This window comes from Orycteropus afer, unplaced genomic scaffold (assembly GCF_000298275.1).
Source record: "Orycteropus afer afer isolate SDZICR_OR568_19922 unplaced genomic scaffold, OryAfe1.0 scaffold00336, whole genome shotgun sequence".
Lineage (NCBI taxonomy): Eukaryota > Metazoa > Chordata > Mammalia > Tubulidentata > Orycteropodidae > Orycteropus > Orycteropus afer.
In genome coordinates this window covers 802,284-819,923 of record NW_006921923.1, presented here as the reverse complement: position 1 = coordinate 819,923, position 17,640 = coordinate 802,284, and the positions used below count along the sequence as shown (strand labels likewise).

Here is a 17,640-nt window from a genome sequence, read left to right as displayed (position 1 = left end):
ATGTGTTTTTCAGCTTTTTAAAGAATCACCATACCTATTTTCACAGTAGTTATATCATTTTACAGTCCCACTAGCAGTGTTTGAGAGTCCCAATCTCTCCACATCCTCACCAACATTTGTTATCTTCTAGCTTGTTGAACTTTGCTATTAGTGCTGCAGTATCTCGTTTTTATTTGCATCTTTCTAATGGCTAACTTGGGAGCTCTGGTAGCATAGTGGCTAAGGCACTTGACTGCTAACCAGAAGGCTGGCGGTTCAAACCCCCCAGCCACTCCTCGGAAGGAAGGTTGGGCAATCCTGCTTCCGTAGTGACACTGACTCAATGGCAAACAACAACAACAATGGCTAACTTGGGAGCTCTGGTAGCATAGTGGCTAAGGCACTTGACTGCTAACCAGAAGGCTGGCGGTTCAAACCCACCAGCCACTCCTCGGAAGGAAGGTTGGGCAATCTACTTAAGTAGTGATACTTCCTCGCAATCCAAAGGGGGCCAGTAGCTGTGAGTCGGATCTGACTGGATGGCACGTAACAACAATGGCTAACGAAGAATTGCACAGTATTTTATTTCATGAGTACTCCATAATTTAACCAATCCCCTATCCTGGAGTTTTTAAATGGGTTACAATTTCTCAGTGTATAAACAGCCTCTCCGCAGTTAGTTGCAACATTTTGAAGATGGCTTGCCAATTGCATCCTAGAAAATACTGGGTATTTCGCGAGGCTTTAGAGCCAGAGTAGTCACTTCCATCACACGAATCGGCTATCTTCCCAGATAGCAAAAACCGTAGTGTTCAAAACTTGAAAGACTTGTCTTATCCTGCCCGTTAGTCATGCAGCCAAGCTAGGACTCAGTTCCAGAAATCCCTACACTCTCCTCTTCCTCTAGCCTCATTCCCGCCTCTCCCCTTGCGGTCCCCCTGCTCCCCCCCCCCACCGCTTTCCCGCTCCAAGGCCTGGCCTATGGCAAACGCCAAGAATTAATTAGGGGCGGGGTTAAGGAGCGGCTGACAGGAGGTCGCCATATTTCTGTACGGCCCAGAGGCTGCAGAGGCAGTTGGTGGGTCGGGAGAGGTGCTGACAGGGCGGAGCCGGCTGCTCGGCTCCGCCAGCTTCACCCCTCCCGCTAGGGACAGGTGGCTGGACTGCGCCCCGCCTCCACCAGCTGCGAGTGGGAGTGAGGGAGGGCCCTCCCGGACGGCAGCCGCCAGCTGCGAGTGCGAGTCTGTGAGGGCTGACGGCGGGGCGAGGAGTCCTGCGGCAGCAAACGGGTACCGTGGCGGCCAAAAAAATGCTCCTGTACCGAGGGGCTCCCGGGGGCCCTGGCGTGCCAGGCTGTGGGCTTGCCCGGCCGGGCAGCGGCCCACAGGCCTTCGGGATCCGCCTGAGCACGGTAGGTGGGGGCCGAGGGGGCGGACGCGCGCGCGGGCCCCGGAGCTGTGGGGGGCGCGCGGGAGGGGGTTCCGGCGGGCCGAGGCCTCACACGGGACGGGACCTTCTCTCGCCCCCAGATGAGCCCCCGCTATCTACAGAGCAACTCCAGCAGCCACACGCGACCCTTCAGTGCCATCGCGGAGCTGCTAGGTGAGTGGTGAGGGCGGCCCGGCCGGGGGCGCCCGAGGCAGTTGTGCCAGCGTGGTGCCGGGCGCGGGAGGATAATGCGGAGCCATGCAGGGGGCCTGGGGCGGGGGCGTCGAGACCGCCCGGCGCCGCTAGCGGAGGCGGGGTCCACTCCCTCGCCTGGGGCGAGGTTTCTCGAACAAAGCTGAGGAAACAAGGTGTGTCCGAAAAGTTGGGCGTCTGCTGTGGTTTTTCTCCTCGGCTTGTGATGTTTGGGGCACTTTGGGATAGCTTAGTCAATAATCAAAACACGATGCATAAAATACCGGTCCCGAGGCAGTTGGGCTCTGCAGGGACTGGAGGACTTAAGGAGGGCGGGGCGGGGCAGGGAAGAAAGGTCTGGAAAACGGAGTTCTTTAACTTTTGGGACAAGAAAGTCTGGGAATGATGGGACATCTCTTAAGAGATGACACGAGTGCATTTGGCTCCCTGTGGCTGCAGAGGGCTGCCTCCGTGGTCCACGAGCGCCCTCACACCGCTGGAATGAATAGTTAACCTCTGCTCCAGCGGTGTTTGCTTTTAAAGCGTTTTTAGTTGATCCATTGAAGCCAAGTACACCAGCTTTTACAGTAGCGTGCTAAACACTGTGGAAAGCAAGAAAAGCCCTGGACAACATGCAGCAGCATACGGAGCACATTATGAATGCCTCGAAGTGGAAAAAGAAAGATTCTTGGGGCAAGATACCACAGAACAAAATCTTGTAAAAGGTCCCTACTTAAGCAATCACAGTGGCCATGCTGTGAGCATTGCCTTGGACTTAGAAGCTAGCAGCAGGAGATGATCAGGAGAGTCATATGGAAGAGCGATAGAGAACTTTGATTAGCTTAACTTTTGGAAGTGGGTATAACATAAGATGCAGTATGATTCGTATGACCATAAATTAGAAGGTGCAAAAAATAAAGTGACATTAACACATTGTGAGTCTTAGAGAAGGACTGTATCTTTATAAGGTTTTGCAGTGTCTTGAGTGGAACTGCACAGTGGAATGAGATCTTAATGCATGTAATTTAAAAGTCAACTATATGCAAGCCAGGACAACAAAGGAAAAAATAGGGATTAAATAGTGGAAGATGCAAGGCAGAAATGTGTTCCCTCAGAGTTGCCTATGCAAAACCATATGTCCCTATTTTAGAGTTTTCAGTTGGTAATTTTGAATATTTATGATTTATGTGTTAATTAAAAAACCCGAGCTTAGCCTAAGATGTCCAGAATAAGTGTGAGTATGTATGTGAATTGTATACACACACACACAAACACCCTCAGATTTTAAATCCAAATCACAATTATTTTGTGATGTTGTTGTTGTTGTTGTTATGTGCTGTCAAGTCGGACCCAACTCATAGTGACCCCTCCTTGGGTTTCTGAGGCAGTATCACTACGGAAGTAAATTAAATAGGGGAAACAGAGCAGAGTGTTAATTGGTGATCCAAAGCTTTCAGTTTAGGTTTTCCTTCAGTAGTTTTCTTCTCCATGTATGTGTTAATTTTGTAATGAATCATTTGTTCTGTAAATAGTTATTGAGCAACCATAGTGTGCAAAAGTGGTGGTATGACTACAACACAGATTCACTCTGTTAGCAGGGGACATAAAACATGTACAGAAGGCTTAATGCTTTGTACAACAACAAAATGGAAGTGACAGATCAGCAAAGATAGACACATCAAGTGCTTTGGGAGTTCAGAGGAAGGAGGAATGACTTTTAGCTTATTGGGAGGAGGAGGGTTAGGAGAGGCTTTATGGAGGAGGTGACGTTTGAAGGATTGGGACATGTGGATATGAGTGTGTGTGTGGTGGGGAGGGCATTGCAGGACAAAAAAAACTGCATGAACAAAGGCATGAAATGTACTGAGTAGTTCAGTTTAATTAAAACATGGAATTCACAAATAGTGAAAACTATAGATCCTTAGTTTAAAAAGAGTTTTCACAAATAACTTTTTAAACTTTTGCCCTTTTATTTTTTTAAAAAAATTATTCTGCAAATAAAGAAACAGAGGCTAAGAGAATTTAATTGACCTGTCCAAGGTTACATATGTAGTACGTGGTAGAGGCAGGATTAAAACACAGGTCTTTTTACTCTAAGTACCAAGCAGGAAATGAGCTTGGAAAGGTGGATTGGGACCAGAATGTGACAGGGAGACTCAGGTATTTGGGTTATTAATCTGAAGTTTTCTGAGCAGGGAAATGTCAGATCAGAATTGTACTTAAGAAAAGTTAATCTTGCAGCAGTGTATAAAATAGACTGGAAAAGAGAGTGAGATGCCACTTTGACTAGCAGTTTATCACAATAATCCAGATGAGCGGGAGTATGCTCTAAACTATGGGAATAGAAAATGCAAAATGTGGAGAGTCTAGGTATGTATAGGGCAAGGGAGAGGGAGGGGTAACAAAGGACTTTTGAATTTCAACCTTGCAGGTTATATGAATGCTGATACTGTGTGTGTGTGTGTGTGTGTGTGAGAGAGAGAGAGAGAGAGGGAGAGAGAGAGAGAAAGGAAAAATAGGCTTATGACAGATGATGAGCTTTTAGGCAAGAATACTTTCAGAGATTTGCAGAAACGTCATCAGGGATACGACTCAGTCCTGGCGAATTTGCATGTGTCCACATAGGCCATCATTCCAGAACAGGAGAGGATGAGAGGCTTATGAAGCACTACCTCGAAGCTATCTCCCTCTTGCTTTACTATTTCTACCTGGGAGGCTGTCATGAGATAGTTCTCAATGCCTCTCAGGTTCTGATGAAGTATGAGCCTACTGTTACGCCTTTTTAGAAGACTAAGTGGTCAGGTGAACCAGGTTAGTGGATAAGATAGATTCTTTAGAATCTGGTACCTCATGGTTTTGCCTAAGTGGTGGGCAAAGGGAAGGTGGGAATAGGGTCCGCTCACTAAGGGATTGCACAAGCTAAGTTAGGAGAGGTAAGACTTTCAAGGATCTGGTGGTGGTGGTTGTGTGCCATCAAGTCGGCCCTGACTCATAGTGACCCCTCCTTGGGTTTCTGAGGCGGTGTCACTACGGAAGTAGATTGCCCAGCCTTCCTTCCAAGGAGTGGCTGGTGGGTTTGAACCACCAGCCTTCTGGTTACCAGTCAAGTGCCTTAGGCACTATGCTACCAGAGCACATAGGATTGTACAATTAGGGGATAAAGATGCCTCAGGATCTAGTACTGGTATGTAATGGGAAAGGAGTAAGGATCCTCCCACTGTCCTACAAGGACTGGGCTGTAAGGATTGGGTTAGGGAATAAGATAGATTTTCCAGGATCCGGATAGCATATGCTGCACGTGGATTAACTTTTTGTTAAGCAGCAAATGATAGAATTGAAACCAGTACCCAGATTGGTGCTTTATTACTTGTTGGGGCCAAGTGGAAGGCCATTTAAGACTGAAAGGAAGTACAAGTTGTGCTTACTGATGCCCTCCCTTCCCAGTGTCTCCCTCCCTGCTGTTCCAGCTGATCCTGGCTCCTGGCATGCCCCCTCCCCTCCGTTCTTCCAGTCAAGGAGATAAGCTACTTCTGGCAACTACTCTGTAACTCCTGAAGTGGCTGTGTTAAAAAAAAGTCTTTGGTCTGTTTTCCTGTTTTTTTTTTTTTTTTTTTTTTAAAGCACCTAGTAAGGTTCAGGCAAAACTTGCAGTGAAGGGGGGAAAAAAAAAAAGCTAGAAAAAGCTAATGATTTTATGAGTGAAAGGCTTGCCAGCTGATTCATTGAATGCTGTTTTGTAAAAATGTGTAATTGGAATTGATATATGCTATTTATATGAATTGAGAATGTTCATAAGGCATTAGAAAAAATTCCTCTATGTCTGAAATTTTCACTGTGGAAATGATGCCCTGTGGTTGACAAGTTAAAGATACCAGTCTCAATAGCCTTGGCTGCCTGCCAGCAGGAATGATTGATAAGTGCCAACACAATTCAGAGTCTGCTTGCCAAGTAAAGTTTCTTGAATCAACATAGGCAGCACCACAGTGCTAAATTCTTCTGGCAGTTAAAGAAAAAAACTGCCACCTCTTATGAAGTAAAAAAACCTATATTTCTGATAAAGCTTCTACTACATGCCAAACTTATTACTCCTGCCAAAAGTTGGCCCATTGGTCTTTTGTCATTTGTAATATGGCCCATTAAAGAGGCCATATTACATGGGGCCTTGGTCCTACCTGGCCCTGAAAGATTGACTGTATCCAACTCTTAATCCTCTTCTGGGGCTATTGGTGATGCCTCATGGCTGTTAAGATTTTTTCAGGTTACAGCATTGCTGTTTCAGGCTCTTCAGTGACAGTCTTATCAGGGACTCTGGCAACACCATTGTGGCCCTTGAAATTAACCTTTACCTTGTTTTATTTGATGGACATTGCACACATACAGCCAAACCAAAACCAAACTCACTGCTGCCAAGTCGATTTGACTCAGAGTGACCCCTCCTTGTGTTTCTGAGGTGGTATCACTACAGAAGTAGATTGCCCAATCTCTCTTCTGAGTAGTGGCTGGTGGGTTTGAACCTCCAGCCTTCTGGTTAGCAGTCAAATGCCTTAGGTACTAAACTACCAAAGTTCCCACACATCCAGCAGTTGTCTGTTAATTGTATTGTAAAAATTGATGATTAGAATGTGTACAGTGCTATTCTTGATTATAAGGGATGTTCTTGATGGAGAAATGTCATGATTAGAAGAGTGGTAGGAAGATGAGTATATAACCAGGATCCTGCCACATGGTATCAGTAGAGCAGTAAAAGATGACAGGAAATGGAAGGGATAATCACTGTCTTGATTAAAGAGTTAGTAGAAAGAGGTGTGCTTAAGGAACCTATCCAACAGACTGTACAGATGGTTCTTCCACTTGGGCCAGTTAGCCCTAATGAGCCTTTTGAGCTACATGTGTCAGTGACTGAAAATTATGTAGACTGGAACCTGTGGCAAATAGATCTGGCCACTAGGCATTGGCACCCCCCCTGAGGTTTTGGACATGGTGATTTGTTAGAATATGGCTATGTTTGATATCCTCCACGTCTAAAATAAAATAATTAAGCCATTGTGAGGACCTGACTCAGGAGGAATCATGAAACTTTCTGTATTTTTTTCTACTTTTAATTCTGTGCTCTCCATTTCATAGAAGAGATGGATAGCCTCACCTTTAAGACTGGTACAAAGTACCTAAACAGAGTCACTTCTCTCTAAGTTTGCTTGCTACCTTCATTGAGATCTAGGCAGGCATTGAAATGTGCTTTTAACCTCCTGCTCTTTCAGTGCCTTTTAGACTATAAACAGGAATAATGATACTATCTCTGTTCTTTAACAGGAGGTGTGGTGTCTTGAAAGTAGAAAATAGAACTATCACAAACTGTTATGTATAATATATATCTATTTGTAGGAAAATTGCAGAGTCAACTTTTTTTCTTGGCCACCTTTTACTGTATGTGTATATGAGCAGTAAAATGGCTGAAAGACAGAAAAAGGAACAAAATTATTGACACATAGTAGTAGTTACTTTTCCCACAATCCTTGCAGTTTAAGAGGAGAAAGGCAAGTTACAGATCAGTTATTGTATGTAATCTAGAAATTGACTTCATAACCATATCTGCCATCGTATGTATTGTTCCCTGTAACCCAATAAGTTCACTACCACTAATGTTCCCTGCCCACCTTCTGAGAAATCCATGTGAGAAAATTAAGGATGGTTTCCATGTCTTAGAAGCACTAGACTAGAGCTTTTAGTAGAATACAGGTATCCCCTGATTTTTGACAGTTCTTTTTACGCCATTTTGCTTTTACAAAAGACCTCCATTAGTCCCTGTTTTTGCTAACTGAAAGAAATCTGAAGAGGATTTTTGTTTTTATGAGAGAAGACAAAAAGCAAAACTAGCATGCAACGTTTGTTTTGCAGAAAGCTGTTAAAGAGGCAGCAAGTACCCCAAACAGCAACAGTGGCTTCGCCAAGCTCCTGCCCCAGAAACTACATTCAGCATCTCTGCGTCAAGCTGCCATCACTTTGAATTGTGTCTGTGAATACTGTATGTTAGCATTATTTTAGGTTTTATGTGCTATTTGATATAATTTCCTAGGTTATTTTTTGAGTCTAGAAATGCTCAGAAATTTTTCCTATATACATTAATAGTAATTGCATCTTAACTTTATACCATTTCAGCTTAGGAAAGATTTCATAGGAATGCTCTACTTTCAGATAGTGGGGAAATCTATATTCAGAAAAGCAGTCTAATATCACAGGTTTCTACCTCTTGCAGATAATGCTGTAGATCCAGATGTAGCTGCCAGGACGGTCTTTATAGATGTTGAAGAGGTCAAGAATAAATCTTGTTTGACCTTTACTGATGATGGATGTGGAATGACACCTCATAAACTACACCGAATGCTCAGGTAAAAATGTCTTCATTCTCTTTCTCTTGAGTTCATGAACTTTATTTAAGGCTTAATAATTTTCTTAAATATTTTATTTCCCTTTATTCATTAAAAAAAAACATTTATTGAGTACCTTATGTACCAGGGCACTGGTTATGAAAGACACTGTTTTTGCCCTAACAGAACTTATAGTCTATCTGGCAATTCAGGCAATTAAGCAGTAAGCATAGTAAAGAGTGATAAGTATAATGATAGGAAAGTATGGGATGCAGTGGGATCAGTCAGTAGGGGTCCCCACTGGTTTGGGAGTTCAGGATAACCACCCAGATGAAGTTATACTGGAGTTGAGTTCTAAGGGTGAATAGAACATAGCGAGGTAAAGGAGCAGGGGGCAAGGGATGAGAGTTCAGGCAGAGAGAAGAGTAAGTATAAAGACCTTAAGGGTTTCACTGGTCTGAGACATTCTGCAATTTATATTAACCTAAACTCACTCTCAAATCAGAAGGATTGGAGTTGGAATGATTGCTGTATTAGAACCATGAAGGTCAGTGCCTTGATGTAATTGAGCCCCATAAAAGATAAGTAGAAAGTATTCACACACATAATCTTTGAAGGTGTTGCGGTAGAATTGAAAAGTTGAGAAATTCTCTTTTCTGATTACTGAAGCTGGTAAGAGATTTCTTAGAGGTTTATGACTGACAGAAGAAACAAATGGTGCCTGGCTGTCATTACTAAATGAATGTTCTGATCCAAGGGCTCAGTAGATGGATCCTGATCAAAAGGAGGAAAAATGTGGAACAGAACTTCAAATTCATATGAAAACCAGACTTACGGGATCCATTGAGATAGGTGAACCACTGGATCTATTGCCTAGAAACAATTTTTAAACCTTGAATCAATACTATCCCATGAAATCACTTTTTTTAAAAAGTAAACAATTTAGTTCAGTTAATAATGTTTGTCTTGAGCATTGCGTTCTTTTAAAGAATTATTATATGAAATCAAATTGACAACAGTAACCCTAAAGCACAAATAAGAACTTAAGGGGCAGAGTCTAAGTTAATGGAGGTGAAAAAATACAGGTAGAGATAGTGAGACTGGTAACACAATGTGAGTATATAAACTTTGTCATGAACTGCACATGTAAAAACTGTTGAATGGGTATATTTTTGTTGTTTGTATTTTCACCAAAAATGAGAAAAAAGAAGTTTATGGTTGAGAATGTGTGCCCACTTTATTTATCTTCCCATATCACTAAGTGAAAGATGACTTTCCTCAACTTCTTTCTCTGTTCCTTTTTAGCAAATGAGGTTGATTACTTTCCATGTGCCTTCCTGAACTGGAGTGTGTGAAGCACAAGTAACAATAGAGAGGCTGGGGGTGGTGGTGCTCAGAACCATAAAACTCATTTGGTTGTGGTTGTCTTTCTAAATCTATAACCCTGTTTATAAGGAAATCTTTTTGATCCATCAAAGAAACAAAAATGAAATTTGGGCAAAGTAAGTGGTTATGTTTTACCACTTTGCAGTCTGTATTCCTTGTGTCTCAGACCCTTACAAGCAAAATATTTGAGGAAAGCCTCTAGAAGGGAAACAAGAATCTCTAGTGGCCAGTAAGTTGGTGAAGATTTGGAGTTTGCCCTTCCTTTAACTTATACCACCCCTTTTATCTCCTAAAATTAATGGTATAGTATTTTAAAAATACAGTTTTAGATATGATGGAAGCAAAATATTGATATGCTTATGTCTGTATGTGCTAGGTTTTTTTTCCCTCTAAAACTGCATGTCTTCTTAATGATTCCTTACCCCACCACACCTTATCCCAGTGACATGGATGTCAAATAGTATGCCCAGCAAATCTGATTGCCTTCCATTTTGTCTGTGGAACTCCATCTGTGGAAATTGTTTATGCTTCTAAGGCAAGAGTGAGGACAAGTGTGGTTTCAAAATAATTGCAATAGCTTTTGTTCCAGATTTGTTCATTTATTCATTCAACAAATATTTACTGAGTATTTATGTGCAAGGCACCATGCTAAAACACTGGAGATAACAGTAGTCATGCGGGCAAATATGTCCCTTGCTCTCAAGGAGCGGACAGTTTAGTGAGAAAGAATGTAATTGCATAGTAACACAGCTAAATAAGTTATTCCACCCAGTGATAAGTGTTGTGAAGGGAGAGTACAGTTTCTGTCAGGGCGTAAAAGGGGAATCTAATCTATTCTGGGCAATCAAGAATGTCTATATAGAACCAGAAGAACTAGATGGTGCCCAGCTACCACTGTCATCCACTTGGAAGGGGATCTATGTAGGAGATCCTTGATAGAGAGGGAGAACAATGTAGAACAAAACTCAAAATCATTTGGAGGAAAAAAAAGGACCAGGTTTGCTGGTCTGATAAAGCCTGGTGGAACCACTGAATAAAGCCTGGTGGAACCACTGAGACTATGGCCCCTCACTGCCCTTCAGGTCTGGAATTGAACTCACACCTGTGGTTTCCAGCCAAACAAAATACAGGCATGTGAGTTAAACATTTACCTCAAGTAGATACACGCCTTGGAGAGAACAATCATGGGAGAAAGAAGGGCTCCTTATGCACAGGGAGACAGCTCAGGGGGCAGGAGTGCATGGAGGGATGGACACTGGGAAGAAGTAACTATGGGGAGGAAGTGAGAGGGGAGCTGTTGCATTGTGGTAAACTGGTCAGTGACATGAGACAAAGTATATGTGAACTGCTGTATGGAAAGTGAATTTGCTCAGTAAATCTACACCCAAATCACAATTAAAACAAAAAATGTCTATATGAAGAGTATCATCCATTTTGTTCCCTCCCCAAGGAACAAAACAGAGTAAAACAGGCAGAAACTTTTTTTAGTTGTAGCATTTTTCCTTATGCCAAATACGTATCTCATGAATTTGAATTTGATCTGCGTAATTGTTCCTCATATTCCAAAATTAATTTTAAAGAATTATTTTAATGAGTCCTTACTATAGTATAGGAGCTCTGGTGGCGTAGTGCCTAAGGCACTTGACTGCTAACCAGAAGGCTGGCGGTTCAAACCCACCAGCCACTCCTCGGAAGGAAGGTTAGGCAATCTACTTCCATAGTGATAATGCCTCAGAAACCCAAGAAGGGGTCACTATGAGTTGGATCTTACTCCACGGCAGTGAGTTTGGTTTTTTTGTGGTTTTTAATATAGTATAACATAGATGTTATTCCTGATTGTGTCTTAAAACATAATTGCATCAACTAGAAGATCCTGTTCATTTAGAAGATAACATTTAGTCCAATCCTAACTTCTAACCAAAGATTTTACTTGTAACAATTTTTTAAATTAAACTTTAGAGGTAGCTATGAATACTGTTATAAAGTGAATGTATATATGCTTTGAGAGCATATTACTTTTTTTGAAAAAAAATAATGTAATTGTGCAAAATTATTAAGCCTGCAGAAATTCTGTTTGATATATAGCATGTTGTAATCTTACCCACATTTTTCAATTCTCTGTACTACTCTTTCTATGTTTAGGCTAATAAAATAGTTACATAACTATAGCCCAGTATCTTCCACAAACACAGAATGTTATGAAATTGAAATAAAAAAGGAAAGGCCTGTCATTAAATTCCTTTAAGTTCCTTCAGCTTTTGAGAACAGTGTGTGACCCAGCTAGTGTCTGTATTCAGCTGCCTTTTGCAGCAAGGTGGAAAACCTGCTTCAAAGGTCAAACATTAGAAACAACAACAGATCCATAGATGGCAGCTATTCACTACTTATGGTTAGTAGGTTTGTTCTTTAAAATACCAGAGAACAGCAGTGTGCTTTGCAATCCTAGATTCTTTTATATTATATATCACCAGTATATCTAGGAAGCAATAGCCCTGCCCTTGTATGCCCCTTGCTAAAATGTTTCATTGGTCACAGTCCCAATTTAAATTTACCTCTCTAGATTCTTGACATTTTAAGGTATTGGGAACAAGTATCTTTATTTCTGGATTCTACTCAAGGAGCTGACATCCAAGCCCTCTTGGTGTATAAACAGTGTTGTGTCTTACATGAGATAATAAAACAGGACTTACTTAACTAAAAGAAACCACTTGTCTAAGCTAAGAACTCTCTGGAAAATTACTGAGTTATATCAAACTATATAAAATTAATTCTTAAAATTCTTTTATGCATTGGGAGTGCTCTTATAGTAAGTAGGTCGGTATTTGATTGGTATTGGGATCCATTCTGCAAATTTACAGCTAATATGGGAACATAGAACACATGGGAAGAGTTAAGAGGAACACAGCAAAAAATAAAAACACAACCCAGACCTTCTAGATCCTCTTCTTATTATTCTTACCCTTTTCCTTTCTGTTTCTGGCCTAACCCTACTATTTATCTTCTCAACCGTATATAGTCATTTCATCTCCTAAAACTAAGTAGCACAAAGAAAGTTTGTACTTAAAAAGGGAAAAAGGTGATAGATGGCAGAAAAGGCAGTAATCGCTAGAAAATTAAGGGAGTAGTATGTTGTTGTTGGGTGCTATTGAGTCACCTCAAACTTACTTATAGCCACTCTGTGTACAATGGCCTGGTCTTGTGCCGTCCTCACAATTCTTGCTACGGTTGAGCCCATTCTTGCAGCCACTGTGTCAGTCCATCTTATTGAGGGTCTTCACCTTTTTTGATGACCCACTGCTTTACCAAGCATGAAATCTTTCAGGGAATGGTCCTTTCTGACAACATGACCAAAGTAAGTGAGACGAAATCTTGTCATTCTAGCTTCCAAGGAGCATTCTGGGTGCACTTCTTCCAGGACAGATTTGTTCTTTCTTCTAGCAGTCCCCATGGTATTTTCAGTATTCTTCACCACCACTGCAATTCACAGGCATCGGTTGTTCTTCAGTCTTCTTTATTCATTGTCCAGCTTTCACATACATGTAAGACAATTGAATATACCATGGCTTGGGTAAGGCACACCTTAGTCCTCAAAGTGACATCTTTGCTTCCTAACACTTTAAAAAGGTCTTGTGCAACAGATGTGCCCAGTGCAATGTGATGTCTGATTTCTTGACTGCTACTTCCATTGGTGTTGATTCTGGAATCAAGTAATAAGAAATTTTTGACAACATCAATCTTTTCTTCATTTATCATGATGCTGTTTATTGGGCCAGTTGTGAGGACTATTGTTTTCTTTATGTTAAGGTGTAATCCATACTGCAGACTGTAGTCTTTAATCTTCATCAGAAGTGTTTCAAGTCAATTTCACTTTCAGCAGACAAAGTTGTGTCATCTGCATATCCCAGGTTGTTAATGAGTCTTCCTCCAATCCTGATGCTGCAGTCTTCATATAGTCCAGTTTCTTGGATTATTTGCCCAGCATATGGATTGAATAAGTACAGTGAAAGGATACAACCTTTCCTGATTTCATATCATGAAGTATCCTCCTTGTTCTGTTTGAACAACAGCTTCCTGTTCTATGTTCCTTGTGAGCACAATTAAATGTTCTGGAATACTTGATCTTCGCAATGTTATCCTTAATTTGTTATGATCCACACATCCTTCTGGTATTCTTTGCTTTCAGCCAAGATCCATCTGACATCAGCAATGATATCGCTCATTCCATGTCTTCTGAATGCAGCTTGCATTTCTGGAAGTTCCCTGTTAATGTACTGCTACAACTGTTTTCGAATTGTCTTCAGCAACATTTTACTTGCATGCGATATTAATAATAGCATTCAATAATTTCCACATTCTGTTGATCACCTTTTTTTGGAATGGTACAAATACAGACCTCTTCCAGTCACTTGGCCAGGTAGCCGTCTTCCGAATTTCTTGCCATAAATGAGTAAGTGCCTCTAGCACTGCATCCATTTGTTGAAACATCTATCTCAGTGGGTATTCCATCAATTCCTAGATCCTTCATTTTTGCCAATTCCTTCAGTGCACCTTGGATTTTTTTTCCTCCAATACCATTGGTTTTTGATCATGTGCCACCTCCTGAAATAGTTGAATATTGACTAGTTCTTTTTGGTACAATGACACTATTATTTCTTCTTTCTTTTGATACTTCCTGCATCATGCAATATTTTGCCCATAGAATCTTTCAACATTGCAACTCAAGGCTTGGATTTTTTGTTCAGTTCTTTCAGCTTGAGAAATGCTGAGCATTTTTCCCCCTTTCGGTTTTCTAATTCCAGATCTTTGCACATTTCATTATAATATTTTATTTTGTCTTCTAAACCTGCTCTTTGGTATCTTCTGTTAAGCTCTTTTGCTTTGGCATTTCTTCCATTGGCTTTAACTACTCTCCTTTCAAGAGCAAGTTTCAGAGTCTCTTGTGACAACCATTTTGGTCTTTTCTTCCTTTTCTGTCCTCATAATGACCATTGGCTTTTTTCATGTGTGGTGCTCTTGATGTCATCCCACAGTTTGCCTAGTGTTCAGTCACTGATGTTCAGTGTATCAAATCTGTTCTTCAGATTATCTCTAAATTCGTGTGGGACATAATCAAGGTCATATTTTGGCTCCCATGACTTGTTTTAATTTTCTTAAGCTTCAGCTGGAACTTGGATATTAGTAGGTGATGATATATTCCACAGTCAGTTCCTGGCCTTATTTTGAGTGAAGATACTGAGCTACTCCATCTCTTCTTTCCACAGATGTAGTTGATCTGATTCCTGTGTACTCCATCTGGTAAGGTCCATGTGTATAGCTGCCATTATGGTGTTGAAAAAGGATATTCACAGTGAATAAGTCATTACTCTTGCAAAAGTCTATCATGCCATCTCCAACATAATTTCTATCAGGGAAGCCATATTTTCCAACTACTCATGCTGCTTCTTTGTTTCCAACTTTAGTATTATGATCACCAGTAATAATCAATACATCTTGATTGCCTGTTTGGTCAATTTCAGACTGCAGAAGTTGGTGGAAAAAAAATCTTTAATTTCTTCATCTTTTGCTTTGGTGGTTGATATGTAAATTTGAATAATACTCTTATTGATTGGTCTTTCTTGTAGGCGCATGGATATTATACTATCACTAATAGCAATGTGATGCCATTCCTCTTCAATTTGTCATTCTCGGCATAGTAGATAGTATGATTAATTCAAAATGACCAATACCAGTAGCATAGTGCCTAAGACTGCTAACCAGAAGGCTGGCGGTTCAAACCCACCATCACTCCTCAGAAGGAAGGTTGGGCAATTTACTTCCATAGTGATACCACCTCGGAAACCCAAGGAGGGGTTGCTATGAGTCGGGGCCGACTCAATGGCACATAACAACAAAAACAACAATGCCTAGGATATAGAACTGTATGTGCTCCATTTCATTTTGACAACTTCCAGTTTTCCTGGATTCATACTTCATACATTCCATGTTTCAGTTATTAATGGGTGTTTGCAGCTGTTTCTTTCCATAATACAGTTTCTCTTATTTCTCCAGTTTCTTTTTACCACCTAATTGAAACTTTGTCATATTAGAGAAGGTTTAAGTCCAAGTAACTGTACAGATTTCTTTGATACCATAGGTAAGCTTATTTTTGAAGAGCTCTGAGTTTTAGATATGACAGATCTGAATAAGGGTTGGGAGTAGCTTATGACCATTCTCAAAATGTCTTCTAGTATTAGTTTAAAATTAAAATTTGAATACTACTTTATAATTTATCTTGCCTATAGTATATAATTTAATTATTGTAATGACCCCATCTCCTAAGGCATTTGACTGCTAACCAGAAGGCTGGCGGTTCAAACCCACCAGCCACTCCTCGGAAGGAAGATGGGGCAATCTACTTCTATAGTGATAATGCCTTGGAAACCCAAAGAGGGGTCACTATGAGTCAAATCTGACTCGACAGCAGTGAGAGAGTGAGATAATATATAATTTAATTCTTGTAATGACCCCATCTTTTCTAGCCAATTGTGCCTCAAAAGGACTGTTGTTGCTGTTAGGGACCATCTAGTTGGCTCTGACTCATAGCAACCCTACCTACAACAGAACAAAATGCAGCCTGGCTGTGCACCATTCTCACAATTCTTGCTGTACCTGAGCCCATTGCTGCAGCCACTGTGTCAGTCCATCTCATTGAGGGTTTTCCCATTTTCGCTGACCTTCCACTTTATCAAGCATGATATCCTTCTCCAGGGAATGGTCCCTTCTGACAATATGATCAAAGTAGGTAAGACAAAAGCTGGTTATTTTCGCTTCCGAGGAGCATTACGGCTGCACTTCTTCTAGGACAGATTTGTTAGTTCTTTTAGCAGTCCATGGTACTTTCAGTCTTCTTCCCCAACACCACAAGACAGAAGCATCAACTCTTCTTTGGTCTTCCTTATTCATTGTCCAGGTTTCACATGAATATAAGGCGATTGAAAATACCGTGAACCTGGAGGACATTATGCTGAGTGAAATAAGTCAATTGCAGAAGGACAAGTACTGTATGAGCCCATTACTGTAAAAAGACAGAGAAGAATTTGCTTAGGAAAGGGAAATCACCTAGTAGGTTACTGGGAAGGGGAGGGATTAATTTCAGGCTAGTTGGGGCCTACACGCTGACATGGGTAGGGGGAGGGAAGTACGAGAAGGATATATGACCACCATGATAACATTAGAAAATGGGGGGACACTGAATTGTGCACACAAGAGATAGACAACAGAGGCTAATACCAACCAGTGTGCCCACAATACCGCATTGCCATTAACACCAAACACTGGTAGACTATACAGATAAACACATAAACACCTGAGGTCATCAGATGGGGTCAGTGAACAGGAGTATACTCTAGACCAAGGACAGATTTAGCTGAGGCTAATCTTGCACAGACACCAGTGATACAAAATACCTGCAATCCTTACAGGAACAATAGAAGACAGACACAGAGTAGTCCCTCACAGACAACCAGACACTATGGGAGAGAGATCCAGTAGATCTACTGCCTCAGGACCATAGTACTGGGGGACACCAGACTCAGTTGGCACAACAAAATACATAAAAGCGTTGCTCCACATCCTACATTGGCAAGTACCACATCCTACATTGGCAAGTAGCGACTGGGGTCTTAAAAGCTTTCAAGTGGCCATCTAAGATGCAGCTGACGGTCTCCTAGCATCGGAAGTGAATAAGAATGAAAAAAGAGGGGGTCATTTAGAAGCAACCAGCCCTAGGACACAATGGACCTCAAGACCAGAAGAACTAGATGGTGCCTGGCTACCAATGCCAATCACTCAGGAAAGGATCAAATCTGGAGATCCTGCATAGAGTGGGAGGGAAAACATGGAACAAAATTCCAAAAACTCAATAATGACCGGAATCACTGGTCAGATGAAATCTGGTGAGACTCCCAATACTATGGTCCTGGAATACATTCTGCACCTGGAATAAAACTCACCCCCAGGGAAAGGCTCTCAGCCCAGTAGTTAACAAGATGTACACTCAGACCACTCAACTCAGGATTACATACCCACATACGCTATGGCAATACATCCCTTAGAGCAATAGACTATGGGACACCAGAGGACCAACATTCAAACTGAGGAAATACAGGACCAGTAGGAGTGCATAAATACGAGGGGTACAGGGTAGGGAGGGGAGGAGACTGGGTTAGGATTGGACATGGTGAATGGGGAATGAAACTGAATATATGTGTCATGTTAATATAAAACAAGCTTTTAAAATAAAAAAAGAAAA

General features: G+C 41.4%; 1 protein-coding gene across 1 annotated transcript in view; it reads left to right on the top strand.

Moving 5' to 3' along the window:
* Positions 1 to 1,288: 1,288 nt before the first annotated feature.
* Positions 1,289 to 17,640, top strand: part of MORC4 (MORC family CW-type zinc finger 4) — a 78,660-nt gene continuing 62,308 nt past the window's right edge. The window contains exons 1-3 of the mRNA XM_007952409.1: positions 1,289 to 1,390; positions 1,509 to 1,581; positions 7,853 to 7,985. Coding sequence (XP_007950600.1) covers positions 1,289 to 1,390; positions 1,509 to 1,581; positions 7,853 to 7,985 — 308 coding nt within the window. The remainder of the gene's footprint in view (positions 1,391 to 1,508; positions 1,582 to 7,852; positions 7,986 to 17,640) is intronic.